The 15,273-nt window shown below is 42.3% G+C and overlaps 1 protein-coding gene across 1 annotated transcript; it reads left to right on the top strand.

Annotated features, from left to right (window-relative positions):
• The first annotated feature begins 2,809 nt into the window (after positions 1–2,809).
• Positions 2,810–13,985, top strand: LOC113426769 (vomeronasal type-2 receptor 26-like). Its single transcript, XM_087948593.1, has 5 exons — positions 2,810–3,103; positions 4,756–5,073; positions 6,735–6,962; positions 11,598–11,724; positions 13,090–13,985. The coding sequence occupies exons 1-5, from the start codon at positions 2,810–2,812 to the stop codon at positions 13,983–13,985; spliced, it is 1,863 nt and encodes a 620-aa protein (XP_087804719.1).
• The last annotated feature ends 1,288 nt before the right edge of the window (positions 13,986–15,273 follow it).

Here is a 15,273-nt window from a genome sequence, read left to right as displayed (position 1 = left end):
TAGGAAGTTTCTCATTCAGTCTTAACTGAATCGGGTAAAAGGAGCATGAAAACTGGAGAAGTACCAGGGCCTGAAGGAGGAACAGAAGAGGATGTAAAAGCCAAAGTGGTCCAGTGGTAGTAGAAGCACAGTGTCAGGGTTCCACATAACAAACCCAACACAATTTAAACTCTGAGTCCTGGAGTTTCTTCAAGGTATGAATTTATTAGGTATGTCATATTGGCACAGGTGGTGAAAACCTGACTCTGAAGGACCTGAGGTTTTCCCCACCCAAATCAAAACCCAAAGTTCTTGCCCCCAGTCCACACTTCCATCACATGATCCAATCAGGTCACAGTCCCAACTTCAGTTGGCTTCAGTCCACGCATTCCCAGCACTTGGTGATAATGTCCTTGGTTCCCAGGAGTTTATTTTGGCTACACATCCCCAGCTACCTCTATCTCCCCCCTTCCATTCCCACAATTGCAATCGGCCTTGCTGTGGCAGCCCTGAAGATGCTCTAATATGGCTTCAGGGCTGACAAGAGGTGGTATTTGTTGTGGTCCATCAGCAGCCTATGGAGACAGCAGCAGAGTCGGACAGTGGGGAGGAACATGGGCCAGTCCGGGAGTCGGGGGGGGACTCGGACAAGGGTCTTGCATCTGATACAGAGATGGGGCCGGGGCCATCTGAGAGTTATGTGCTGACTCCGGAGCCTATATAATCTGACAGCAGCAAGGCAGAGGAACAGGGGTGCCAGAAGGCAAGAACAGTTAAGACAAAAGGGGTGACTTGGGAGTAAGGCTTGAAGGTGATTGGCCCTCCCATAAGACATAAAGGAGGAGCAAAAGGACAGGAATCTTTGCAGGAAGCAACTTTGTTCATACTGGTCGGTTTGAAACCTGAAGCTCGGTGTTGAATTTGTGTTCCATTTTGGCCTCGTATAACCAATTGAACATTTAGTTGTTGGCAGCATTTCAAGAAAGATAAAGGTGTGTGCTTATCAGACTCATCCTGAAGGACTTTGGCAGACTTTCATGGGAATATTTACAAACTGTTTCAGACTCATTATGGGCTGTGAATGATTGAAATTCACAGCCATTGAAATAAAGAAAAATGGGTTTTGGAACTAACGTGTGTTTGTTAGTGTCTCCATAAGCCTTGGTCAGAATAGTATTCAGCCAGTTCTGACCAGTTCTGGAAAACCAGTAGCAGAAATTTTGAGTAGTTCAGAGAACTGGTAAATACCACCTCTGGCTGGCCCTGCCCCCATCTATTCTCTGCCTCCCAAGTCCCAGCTGATCGGAGTCCAAGCTGATTGGCTGGGTATTCTTTTGTTGCCCTGCACAGGAGAACAGAGCTGGAAAGCAGGGTGGGGTAGGGAGGGAACGGGGATTTTACAGAATTCTTCTCCTGCCATGCCCACCAAGCCACACTCTCCAAGCCACGTCCACAGAACCGGTAGTAAAAAAAATTGAATACCACCAGTAGTGTAGGGTGTCCTGCTTGGTCAGGGGTTTGGACTACAAGGTCTCTTCCAACTCTGTTAATCTGTAGTCTGTAATCAGAATAATGGAAACAATTGGCACTGTGAGCAAGATTCTAACAAAATGATAGTGTTTTATTTAATGTTTTTCCCTCTGCTCTCTGGGGAATTTTTTTCAACTCTCAACATAAACAACAAATTAAGGAACAACGCAAAGAAATTGCATGCAGAGAAAGGCCAGAGGCATAAATCCCTCCCAGATACCCCTGAGACCTTGGGAGGAGTTTTACAGGTGGAGAGGGGTTGCATCCATGATCTTATCCTCACCCAAGGTTTAACTGAGTTTCATCTCTCTTAGACAAGGGAACAAAACCTCGGTCTTGGAAAAGGTAGGTGCCTTCTATAGCCATAATTAGGGCATCCATTGGAACCCTGACAGCCTGATCATTTTGATTAGAGTTTCCATAGAACAAAAGCAGGCAGACTTCCAGGTCCAGCAAAGATGATACTCCTGCTTCTCTTCCTGATGCAGCTGCCCTTAGCGGCCTATAAGATGATGAAAGTCAAATGTCTCTTGACTTTGGAGAGGGATGGAGCAGATCCATGGAATCATTACAGGCCAGGAGACCATCTCATTGGGGGGTTCATTTCTGCAACCTTTGCTCCATTTATACCCTGTAGGTTCAGCCAGGCTCCCAAAACTGATGTTACCATGTAAGTCCCTCTGGCTGTGAGAGAGTTCATAGCACAGATCATTCTGTAAGGATTCCTCAAGGGCTTGAGCCCTTTTCTTGGGGCTTTATCAGTGGTGCAATTCAACCGGTGTAACAACCGGTTTGGTGAGTGCACGCTTCACCTGAACCAGTCCGAACCGGTAGAATCCCATCACTGGGCTTTATACCTATTTCTGTCCTGGTCAGACTTCAAAGGGTTCAGGAATACAGCAACTGACAAAATAAAGATAGGAGTTTCACACATCTGGGGAGAATGGCAGGGTCTTCCGTTGAGTGATTCTATTGAACTCCAGCCTTGGAAAGACCTGAGCATCCCCTCTGTGCAAGTGTTCCAGAAAAGCTGATGGTGCGACTATCGTTTTATACTTTTGATCTGACCTTGAGAATGAGATTGATTCTGTGACTGCATTTTCCCTTCTAAATCTTATACTGTCTTGGTCTCCATGGAGGCAGATCAAAGGTACCTCAGAATAACAGGGTTCAGTTTTATGCCTAGTTGTATCCATGCTCTTCTCTAGATCTTAAAAAAGAAGATCTCTTCTTCTAAAATTATCTACAAATCTCCTCCAAATCAATTAACAATGTAATATATTTCAGGAAAGGATCCATGATGTATTGGAAGCTCCTGTCTTTCCAGATTGCCATCCAAGAGGTCAACCACAATCACCTCCTCTTACCCAACATCACCCTGGGCTATACCATCCATGACAATTATTTCGATCCAAGAATGACTTCAGATGTTTTACTGGATCTCCTGTCAGCTGGGGAGGCCAACATCCCAAATTACAGCTGCAGAAAGACAAAAAGTACATTGGCTGTTCTCGAAGGGATGGACTCTGAATACTCAACTCAGATTTCAACCATGTTGGGCACCTACAAAATCCCACAAGAATGTTTCTTTGCAGTTAGCTGCTGATAAAATTCTGTTCAAAGGTTGTTGGTGTTTTGTTTTGTTTTTGCATAGATTTTCAAAGGAAAAATTATTCCCCCTGTGGAAATAATAGGGAATAGTAGGATTATGGAAGAATCAAGAGTGACACAATGGTCCAGGCTAATGAAGCAATCTCAATACATATATATAGCAGAGATTCAGTCCAGATTAGGGTCTAAAATGGGCTGGAGGAAAACCCTTTACTTGATGGGACCAGTCAGGGGAGATGAGCAGAGTCTTCAACAATCCCTCCAATGGACCTTCTTGGCAGTAAGAATCAAAGAGTCACAGAGTTGAAGGATTCAAAAGATTTGGGGGGGATTATGTAGTCCACTGCAGGAATCCAGTATCCCCTACACAATCATCCAGGCTCTCTTGAAACATCTCTAGCAAAGGACTCAACCACCTTCTGAGGTGGCCTTTTCCACAGTTGGACAGCTCCTACACTCGGACATCCAGCTGAAATCTCCTCCCTTGTAAGCTTCTTGTTTTGTCTTCCCCACTGAATCTGAACAATTCTGTCCTGTCTTTCACACACAGCCCTTAACGCAATGGTACATACACCTCCAACTGTTTCCAGCTTCTTATCATCTTGATTTGCTCTCTTCTTGTTTGTCAATGTCCTTCCAAAAATTTAGTGTCCAATATTCAGCTACCATCTGAGAGAGAATGAAAGGGAACCATACCTTCTGTTGACTTTGGCACTACATGTCCATTGATGCCACGCAGGACCACAATAGAATTTTCTCTGTACACTAGAATCCCACTTTTGGCTCATGTTCACTTTGTGAGCCAAGATTTCTTTTCAAATGCTTTCTTGTCCAGTAAGTAATGGGGAGGGGGAGGGCAAACAACCTATATTCATGTCTTTAATTTTTTTCTACTCAAACATAGGACATCATACAATCATTATCGTTGTTACACTAATTTTTAGGTCACACCCAGTGATGGGATTCAGCCAGTTCACACCACTTCAGGAGAACCGGTTGTTAACTTTCTGAGCCATATGGAGAACTGGTTGTTGAAAGAAATCATTAGGGTGGAGAACTGGTTGTTAAATTTTTTGAATCCCACTACTGGTCGCACATAGTTTGATAGTCAGTTCTTGCAACATAAAATGAGTCTCTTTATTTTCTTTTCAGGTCAGCTATGCTTTTGCTTCACCATCACTCAGTGATAAGACCTATTTTCCTTTTTTCTATGAGTCAGTCCCCAAAGAAGGGGCCCAGTACCTGGGAATTATCACATTGCTTCAGTATTTCAAATGGACATTGATCGGTCTTGTTGTTGCTGACACCAACAATGGAGAGCAGTTCATCAGAACGTTTGAGCCAGTGCTCACCCAGAATAATATCTGTGTTGTTTTCTCCCAAACAATCTCACTAGATATCAAAAAAATGAAGCTTAATTCCATAGATTTCCATCAGTGGAGCCAGGTCAATTATGCCAAAGCTCTATCCTTCACAGAGGGGATATACATTATACAACATATTCTTGGATCCCTGACAAAGCCCAGTGTCGGAAAAGTTTGGGTCACAACTGTTTTGTGGGACCTCACTTATGAGATGACGTATTCTCCCCTAACTTTCAAATACACCCATAGCATTTTTTCCTTTCTCATCCAGACTGAGAAAAGAACAACATACGACAGTTTTGAAAAATTTTATATGTCAATCCAGAGATTTGCAGACAATGCTTTTCTGTGTTCATATGCAAAGCATCCTTTGGCTGTGAAAGGCTGGACCAGATGCCAAGAGAAAGAGGACGTGGAAATGCTGCCCCAAGGAATGGTTGAAAGAACCTTGACTTTAGACACTTACAACATCTACAGTGCTGTGTGGAATGTGGCAACCTCCATAAATGCTGCGTATTCTTCCTTCTCCAAGAGAAGGATGGCGTTGCACAACAAGAGGTTGGACACTGAAAAGCTGAAGCCATGGCAGGTATTTCTTTTTCCCAAACACAGACAACTCCACCTCTATTCCCTCAATCTTCCCATACTTTGAGCACATACTGTGCCATACAGGGACCTCCACAGGTTACTGCGGGGTTTTGGTTGCATTCTAAGTGTTGATTGTCATTTTTTTGGAAATGTTTGAGTTGGAAGTCCTTGAGGCTGTCTTTTCCCTAGAACTTCTGCCTGCCCAATTTGGTTCTCCGGGTTCTCTCTCTCTCTCTCTCTCTTCATGCATAGTTCTCAGAGGTGGTGCCTCTCAATCACAAACCCCTCTCCCTCTTTGGAACAGCATCTCACCAAAGGTTGATCCTGCATTGATATTACAAGGATGCAGGAAAACAACTAAGAATTTAGTGGAAGAGATATACTAACAGAGGTTCTTCCCTTGAATGAGTTTATTTAAGTTTTATGGTTCCTCAACATATTACTGTATTGAATTTGTGGGTGTAATATCTATTTTAACCTGGCCATATTTTAATTGATTTAATCCTATTTATACAGGGTAGAATTCTAAGACATTTAGTCAATGACTGAATCCACTTTTAAGCCTAGGAAAATAAAAGTTAGATAAATGATAGATGAGAGAGAGAGGTGATATAGATAAATTAGAGATAGATAGATGATAGATAGATAGATAGATAGATAGATAGATAGATAGATAGATAGATAGATAGATGATAGATAGATATAGATGATAGATATAGATGATAGAAAGATAGAAAAATAGATGGTATATAATGAAGATAGATGTGTGTGAGGAGATGAGAGATAGATGACAGAGAGAAACATAAGATAGATGGAGGAGAGAAAAAGGAGAGAGAGATGATATATAGAGAAAAGATAGAAAGATAGATAATAGATAATAAAGATAGATGTGTGAGAGAGATGAGAGAGAGATGAGAGATAAGAGATAGATGAGAGGGAAAAACATAAGATAGATGAGGGGGAGAGAAAGGAGAGAGATGATATATATAGAAAAGATAGATAGAAAGATAGATGATAGCTAATAAAGATAGATGTGCGAGAGAGAGATAAGAGATGAGAGATAAGATAGATGAGAGAGAGAAACATAAGATAGATGAGGGAGAGAGAAAGGAGAGAGAGACAGAGATGATATACAAAGAAAAGATAGAAAGATAGATAATAGATAATAAAGAGAGATGTGTGTGAGAGAGATGAGAGATAAGAGATAGATGAGAGAAAGAAACATAAGATAGATGAGGGAGAGAAAAAGGAGAGAGAGATGATTTATAGAGAAAAGACAAATAATAGATAATAAAGATAGATGTGTGTGAGAGATGAGAGATAAGAGATGAAAGAGAAATGAGAGATAAGAGAGAGGTGAGAGAGAGAAACATAATATAGATGAGGGGGAGAGAAAGATAAGATAGATGAGAAAGGAGAGAGAGAGAGAGATTGGGTAGGAGGGACAGAGTGAAATTCTAACAACGCAATGATTTATTAGGTCTTTAAATATATTATAGCTTTCTTTCTCTTCTTCTTCACTGTTCTTCTGTGAAGCAGGGAAGTGCTATATCTTAATTCTAACCCAGAAGTTGTCTCCTGCAAGTTCATTAGTCTGAGAATGAACTATTTTGAACCATGTTGAAATAACTTTTTCTTTTGCTGTTTTCTTTCTCCTTCAAGCTTCACCCTTTTCTCCAAGCCACCCAGTTTTACAACTCTTCCACGAACCGAGTGTATGTGGATGAGAATGGAGAACTGGCAGCTGATTTTGACCTTGTGGACTGGCTGAAGTTTCCTAATCATTCAGTTGTCAGTATAAAATTTGGGGGTCTCTCCAGACAGGAGTCCCTGGAGCCCAAACTCAGCATCAACCAACAGGCCATTGTGTGGCCCAAATGGCTCAATCAGGTAAAGCAGTTCACTGATTACATTTCCTAAATTCTCTCTTAATTCTCAGACAGTTCTTTCCTTCCTCCAAAATCCAGCTTTACATGAGACATACTGTCTTCAGCTATAGGTTTGAGTCAGAGGTGGTATTTAGCCGGTTCTGACCAGTTCTGCAGAACCGGTAGTGGAAATGTTGAGTAGTTTGGAGAACCGGCCAATCTCACCTCTGACTGACCCCGCCTCCATCTATTCTCCACCTCCCATTGAGTCCCAGCTGATCGGCTGGGTCTCCTTTAGTTGCCCTGCACAGGAGAAGGAAGCTGGAAAGCAGGTCAGTGGGATGGGGAGGGAAGGGGAATTTTGCAATATATCCACCCCTGCCACACCCACCAAGCCACATCTGCCAAGCCACGCCCACAGAACCGGTAGTAAAAAGCTTGGAATCCCACCACTAGTTTGAGTCCAATATTTCATTGTTTTTTTAAAAGTCCACCAAAGACAAAAAGTACCTTCTTTAGAATTATATTTCCAATATACATTTGAAAGACTGTTATACTTCTTTGACAGTTTTTTAGGTGTTAAGTGCCAATGATACATCATTTGGTAAACATTTTCTTTCAAACATAATTCAATATAAATTTCAGACTATATTTTCCCACTGCTCAAGTATAATATTGTATCCAAGGTCCTTGCCTACTGAATCATACACTGTTTGACATGTTCATTTTCCAAATTCAATTACAATAACATTTTATAAATAGCAATAATATGTTGTTAGCACACATTACAATTTTATATATATATATAAAGGCATATACGAAGTCCCCTGTGCATCATGCCCGGCCACATACATTGGACAGACCAATAGAAGAATAAGCACCCGCCTGGATGAACACAAAAATGCAGTCAAAAAGCTGGAACACACTTCCTCACTAGTCCAACACATGGAAGCCACAGGTCATAGCATCAACTTCAATGGCACCAAAACCCTAGCCACTATAGAAAATTCCAGCCACAGAAACATCAGAGAAGCCATAGAGATTGAAAAAAGACCAGAAAGCATGAACAGAAGAGATGATTCCACCAGGCTGTCAATCATTTGGAAGCCTGCACTCACAAACAAAAATCTCCACACCACAAGCCAGGCAAACACCTGGGCACAAACAGATCCCCCTGATACCTCCAGCTCAAACACATCCCAACCAGGCACCCAGATGAAACCCAGCTTCCTAACTAATGATAGCCGTCCATTTACCCGAAGCCAAGCTGCACTAAAGACCTCCAATAAAGTAACACAATGCTGCCAGCCAATCAAGATACAAAAAGAGCCAAAAAACAGACAGAAGATATTAGAGACACCAATCAAGCAGAACACAGCAAACTCCGAGACCAATAAACACAGACCAAGACTCCCAACCAATCAGGATGAAGAAAAACCATTCTGGCACAGCAATAGGCTGCCCCAAATTTAAATCTGAAACCACTGTAAAAGTCTGACTCACAGACGGACACAATACAGAAGCCTGATGATGGCAGATGAGATTCTGCTGAAACGTTGCTACAACTTTAAAAGCACAACTATAATGACGTGGGAAAATACCCGAACAAAGCTGAAGGCCATACATGTAAGTACCCAGAAAACTTAAGAAAACAAATACTCACTCAACCTCTACGGGAGGGATTAAACAGCCAGATCAAAACCTACGAGAAACTGGAAATTAAAAGAGCAGGAATACTATGTGACCTCCAATTCCTACGCAGCTGCAGAGATAACAATACTACACCAACCTGCTTCAAATTGAAATTTCATCAAAGCACAGCAGCCACTAAACGTATCCTGAAAAGAACTGAAATGGCTCTACTAAGGAACGAGCTCCACAGGAAGAGATTCCAATTTAAACAAAGATTTGCTAGCACTACACCTGGAATTGAGCAGCAAAATCCACCTCTACTTTGTTCACAACTTGGAAATTTGGGCAAAGCTCTTGAAAAATTAAAGAAATTAGAACATGACAAGACTACTGCTGTGCCAGAATGTTTTTTTTCTTCATCCTGATTGGTTGGGAGTCTTGGTCTGTGTTTATTGGTCTTGGAGTTTGCTGTGTTCTGCTTGATTGGTGTTTTTAATATCTTCTGTCTATTTTGTAGCATTGTTTTTTTTTTTTTTTTGTCTTGATTGGTTGGCAACATTGTGTTACCTGTATTGGAGGCTTCTAGTGCGGCTTGGCTTCGGGTAAACAGATGGCTATCTTTTATTAGGAAGCTAGGTTTTATCTGGGTGTCTGGTTATGGTGTTTATGAGCTGGAGGTATCGGGAGGGTCTGTTTGTGCCCAGGTGTTTGCCTGGCTTGTGGTGTGGAGATTTTGTTTGTTTGTGAGTGCAGGCTTCCAGACCTACTCCATGACTCCACATACAAACCCATAAACATGGACCCAACCACATATCTGGAAAAAATAACCAAGAAGAAAATAATAACCAACAACATGAGCAAAGAGATCCAACAGACGATCATCCCAAGAGAAATATCTTCCATATGGCCTCCCAAAAATACACAAAGAAGGCATACCTCTCAGACCCATAGTCAGCTCCAGAGGAGCACCACTACAAAACCTAGCCAAATACCTAGCAAAGCAGCTACAGCCCCATGCTGAAGCAGCAGCTTCACATGTACAAAACTCATACCATCTCTTGGAAATGATCAAAGATCTACACACGGAACAAAAAGATCTGCTTGTAAGTTTCGACGTGGTTTCACTATTCACTCAAGTTCTGATAAAAAAAAACTAGAAATCATCCAAAATAAATACCAATCACCCAAACACCTCATGGAACTAACAGAACACTGCTTAACCAACACATATTTCATATACAAAGGACAAAGATACAAGCAAATTGAAGGAGCCCCTATCGGATCAACACTGTTACCTGTCATTGCAAACCTGTTCATGGAAAAATTCAAATCCAGAGCCCTAGCCAATGCCACCCACAAACCCAAACTATAGTTAAGATACATCGATGACACATTTGATATTTGGCACCATGGAAAAGAAAACCTAAACAATTTCTTAACACACCTAAACAGCACAAACCTCAAAATCAAATTCACCATGGAAATGGAAAAAACAAACAACTACCATTCCTAGATGTACTAATCTACAAAAAAACAAATGACACACTAGGACACACCATATACCAGAAGAAAACACACACCAACCGCTACCTCAACACCCAATCCCACCACCACTCAGCACAGATAAACTCCGTGGCCAAAACACTAATCACCAGAACCAAACGCCTGGCAGACAAGACACACATAAAGAGTGAACGATGCACCCTGACTAAAGTACTGACAGCCAACAGCTTCCACAAAAGCAAAATCACCGGCTTGATCCACAAAAACACATTGAAACATAATGGAAACCTAGAAGATGAACAGACCTATGGAACAGCTGTCCTGCCCTACATAAGAGGTACTACCGACAAAATCAGTAAGATACTACACAGGCATCACATCAAGACTGCCTTCAAAACAGACAGAAAAATAGCAGCCATCCTCAGAAACCCCAAAGATAAAATTTACCTGGAAAACCAAGGCATATACGAAGTCCCCTGTGCATCATGCCCGGCCACATACATTGGACAGACCAATAGAAGAATAAATACCCGCCTGGATGAACACAAAAATGCGGTCAAAAAGCTGGAACACACTTCCTCACTAGTCCAACACATGGAAGCCACAGGTCATAGCATCAACTTCAGTGGCACCAAAACCCTAGCCACTATAGAAAACCCCAGCCACAGAATCATCAGAGAAGCCATAGAGATTGAAAAAAGACCAGAAAGCATGAACAGAAGAGATGATTCCACCAGACTGTCAATCATTTGGAAGCCTGCACTCACAAACAAAAAAATCTCCACACCACAAGCCAGGCAAATACCTGGGCACAAACAGATCCCCCCTGATACCTCCAGCTCAAACACGCCCCAACCAGGCACCCAGATGAAACCCAGCTTCCTAACTAATGATAGCCGTCCATTTACCCGGAGCCAAGCTGCACTAAAGGCCTCCAATAAAGTAACACAATGCTGCCAGCCAATCAAGATACAAAAGAGCCAAAAAAAACAGACAGAAGATATTAGAAACACCAATCAAGCAGAACACAGCAAACTCCAAGACCAATAAACACAGACCAAGGCTCTCAACCAATCAGGATGAAGAAAAAACCATTCTGGCACAGCAATAGGCTGCCCCAAATTTAAATCTGAAACCACTGTAAAAGCCTGACTCACAGATGAACACTATACAGAAGCCTGATGATGGCAGATGAGATTCTGCTGAAACGTCGCTACAACTTTAAAAGCACAACTACAATGACGTGGGAAAATACCCGAACAAAGCTGAATGCCATACATGTAAGTACCCGCGAAAACTTAAGAAAACATACACACACACACACACACACACACACACACACACACACACACATATATAAAACAAATTCAAACCCATAGTATTTTATTGAATAAATTAAATCTTTCCTTAAGTTCTAGGTATGTGAGTCAATGACAAATATGCCCCTCTGATTACAATTCTTCTTTTGACTTGGGATTAGGTTCATGTTTTGGATGTTATTTCTTTTCTTCTCACTGCTCAGCCCCTGCCTCCTTCCAGATGTGTAGAAAGCTGCCCTCCTGGATTTATGAAGGTGGCTCAGGAAGGGAAGCCCATCTGCTGTTATGACTGTCATATTTGTGCAGAAGGAACCATCTCCACCAAGGAAGGTAGATGAGTGACTCCAAGAAAATGTTTTTCTTAAGCTGGATCTTTTCTTCTCTTGTTTGCCTGAATATCCTCAATCAAATTCACCAGGATTATCTGGGGGAGTAATAGAGCCTTAGATTAAATATATATGTGTAAATATATGTGTCCCAGGATGATGTTGCAGGATCCAATCTGACTCTGTCACTAGCATAACAGGTTTTTTTTTTCAAGCTGTTCTATGTGTTATACCTGATCAGCCAGTGGTAAATAGTAGTAACTGTGAGAGGGATCTCAGAGTGGACAACCATTTAAATATGAGCCAGCTGTGTGCAGCAGCTGCCAAAAAAGTCAACATAGTTCTAGGCTGCATAAACAGAGGGATAGAATCAAGATCATGTGACGTGTTAATACCTGTGATGACCCAGGGTGGGATACAAAACAAACACAGTCACAGAAAACAAGTGAAGCCCCTTTTATTCCTTTACTTTGCTTCAAGCTCCAAATATATTTGACAGAAGACAAAAAAAACTCCCACACAGTTACACGAAGAAGGAAGAAAGCAACACAAACTAGACAAGATAAGGACTGGAGGATGTCCACACTGGGAAGGATGCCAAACTCAGAGAGGAACTATAAACTAGAGATATTTACATGCTTTATTTCCAGAGTTCGCCAGTATGCAGGTCCATACTCTTATTCAGTTGTCACAGCTGCAGCCCATGAAGAGAATCAAGGCCCTCTCCTCCCGAGTAGACCACATCTCTCCCTTATCTTCTCCTCCTCGCGTGCTCTAGGATGGATATGGGATGGGCCTGGGTCCCTCTGACTGCTCAGCTGGCCTCTGCCCTTCCCCAGCCTCCTCCACAACCTCCAGAGCCACACTTCCACTCCCTGTCGGCTGTTCCTCCTCTCCCTCAGAGTCAGTCTCCACCAGGGGCATGACACTACCACTTTATAATAAGATTTTTCAATGTAGTGAAATATCTCTCCAAAAAGTCAAATTAATGCACAGTTAGGATGTATCAAGTTGATGAGGGGAAAGTGAGAAGTGGAGAGAAACCAAAAGGAAGATATTTTTCCAACTTTCAGGATGAATAAATGTTTTGTAATTAGTCTGACTGTATCTGAAGAGATATGAGACCTGCCATAGACAACCATTGATGGAACATGGCTTCTTCCAATGAATTTCTTCTTTCTATGTCACTTTTTAAAAGAAAGTTCCTCATTCATCACTGGATGTTTACATAAATAGTTCATAGTTTGCTCTTCTGGTTTTGGGGTATCTATATATTTTCACAAAATTCAAAACTACAATGAGATATTGTGAAGCAAGCACTATGGTTAAAACAAGACAGTGTTTCTATTCTTCCTCTTGATCTTTGTAGATTCAGAACAATGCACTCAATGTCCTGAAGATCAGCATCCCAATAAATATCGAGATCAATGTATCCCTAAAAGGATCAATTTCCTCTCTTACAAAGACAATTTGGGAATCATCCTGGCTTCCCTTGCCATGTTTTTGGCCTTAACCACAGGCCTTGTATTGGGAACCTTCATTAAATTTCTAGAAACTCCCCTTGTCAAAGCCAACAATCGGAACCTCTCCTTCATCCTTCTGGTCTCCCTCCTGTGTTCCTTCTTGATTTCCTTCCTGTTCATTGGCCAACCAACCAGAGCCACTTGCCTTCTCCAACAAACAGCTTTCAGCATCATCTTCTCAGTTGCCGTGTCTTCTCTCTTGGCCAAAACAATCACAGTGGTATTGGCCTTCCTGGCCACAAAGCCAGGAAACAGAGCAAGCAGATGGCTGGGCAAGAGTTTGGCCAATTCAATCATCCTTTGTTCTTTCACTCTTCAAGTTATAATTTGTTCCATCTGGTTGGGAGTCTATTCCCCATTTAATAGTTCTGATAAGCATTCTCAACCAGGAGAAATAGTTCTGCAATGCAATGCAGGCTCTGTTGCCATGTTTTATGTTGCCCTCGGGTACATGGGCTTCCTGGCTGCTGTCTGCTTCACAGTGGCTTTCCTGGCCCGGAACCTCCCTGGTGCGTTCAATGAAGCCAAGTTGATCACCTTCAGCATGCTGGTCTTCTGCACTGTTTGGGTGTCATTTGTGCCCACCTACCTGAGCACGAAGGGGAAGTACATGGTGGCTGTGCAGATTTTCTCCATCTTGGCCTCCAGCGCTGGCCTGTTGGGCTGCATCTTCATCCCTAAGTGCTACATCATTCTGCTAAGGCCACATCTGAATACAAAAGAACATCTGATGATTAAATAAATAGGAAAAAATGAACTGTTAGAGGGCTTGGTAAGCTTGAGTAACAGTATTTGTTAATCTAATGGTTATAAGAAAATGAACCAAAAGCCCAAGTCATGATAGAAATATGCTATTTTTAAATAAACACTATTTATCCCTTTGTCTTTCCTTTATATTTAAGTATAGAGAATCTCTCTGAATGATTGCTTGTAAAGATTCTGATTTTTAAACCACTGTGCCAGGCGTATCCATGTTCACTCATGTGCAAGAATTGTGAATAATTATTCTTCTTCTCAAAGAAATAACTTAAAACTACTTGCAGAACTGAAATGGGTGTGGTAATGCAATTCATTCTGAGTAACAGATTTTCCCGGGACTTTTATGGGATTTGGGAGGAGGTACAACTAATAATCAATTAACAGCAACAACAGTTTTCTTGTTGTATACTAATATGGATCAATCGCTCGGGTCAAAAAGTTAAAAAGTTAGAAAGATAAAAGAGCATCACAATAAAGACAAATTAACAGCCAATCCACAACAGAATCTTCGCATGGGTTGCACGACACCTTGTAACTTCCCTGCATCGCTTCTTGTGTCCCCACCTCCTGCCCGCTCACATAAGCAGGTCTTGTCAACCATCTGAAAGGCCAGCAGCATTAGGGACAATCTGATCTCAGGAGGAGGATGCTCCCTAGGGCAGGCCCAATCACCCAAGAGGCTGTAAAGGTGCACTTCCTGAAATCACCCAGACCTATGTCAGGAAAGGCCTTAGAGACAATTATATGCACTGAGAGAGGAGCACCCAGTGCAACACCACCTAGTTAAAACCTACAGGAATTAGTAGGACAGCTACTTTTATGGCCCACCAGCAGCCAGTGCAGCTAGCAGCAGATTTGGACAGTGAGGAGGTTGGGGAGGAACATGGGCCAGTCCTGGAGTCTGAGGAAGGCTCTGATGAGTGCTCTGCATTGGAGGCAGAGATGGGCCAGGGTCGTCTGACAGTTATCAGCTGCCTTCGGAGTCGGACATCAGTGGTGCAGAAGAGCAGTTGGAGCCTGTTCCCAGTGTGCTCATGCACAGAGCTGCCAGGAGAAGGGGACAGCTAAGGAACAAGGGTTGACTCAGGAGTAAAGCCACAGGTGGACGGTGAATGGCCCATCCCATAGGGAATAAAGAGGAGCGAAAGGGGAGGGGTGATTGCAGGAGACAATTAGTTCAATTCATTAGGGTGAAGATGTGTTCCTGACTTCTTCCCAAGTATTGTCTGCTACAGAGCGGCGTTTGGAAGATATCAGCCTGGCAGCTCTCC

The sequence above is a fragment of the Notechis scutatus genome, unplaced genomic scaffold (genome assembly GCF_049901735.1).
Source record: "Notechis scutatus isolate UNSWTSFEM ecotype Mainland unplaced genomic scaffold, rNotScu1.2 NSCUCTG21, whole genome shotgun sequence".
Lineage (NCBI taxonomy): Eukaryota > Metazoa > Chordata > Lepidosauria > Squamata > Elapidae > Notechis > Notechis scutatus.
This window is presented reverse-complemented; position numbering and strand designations above follow the sequence as displayed.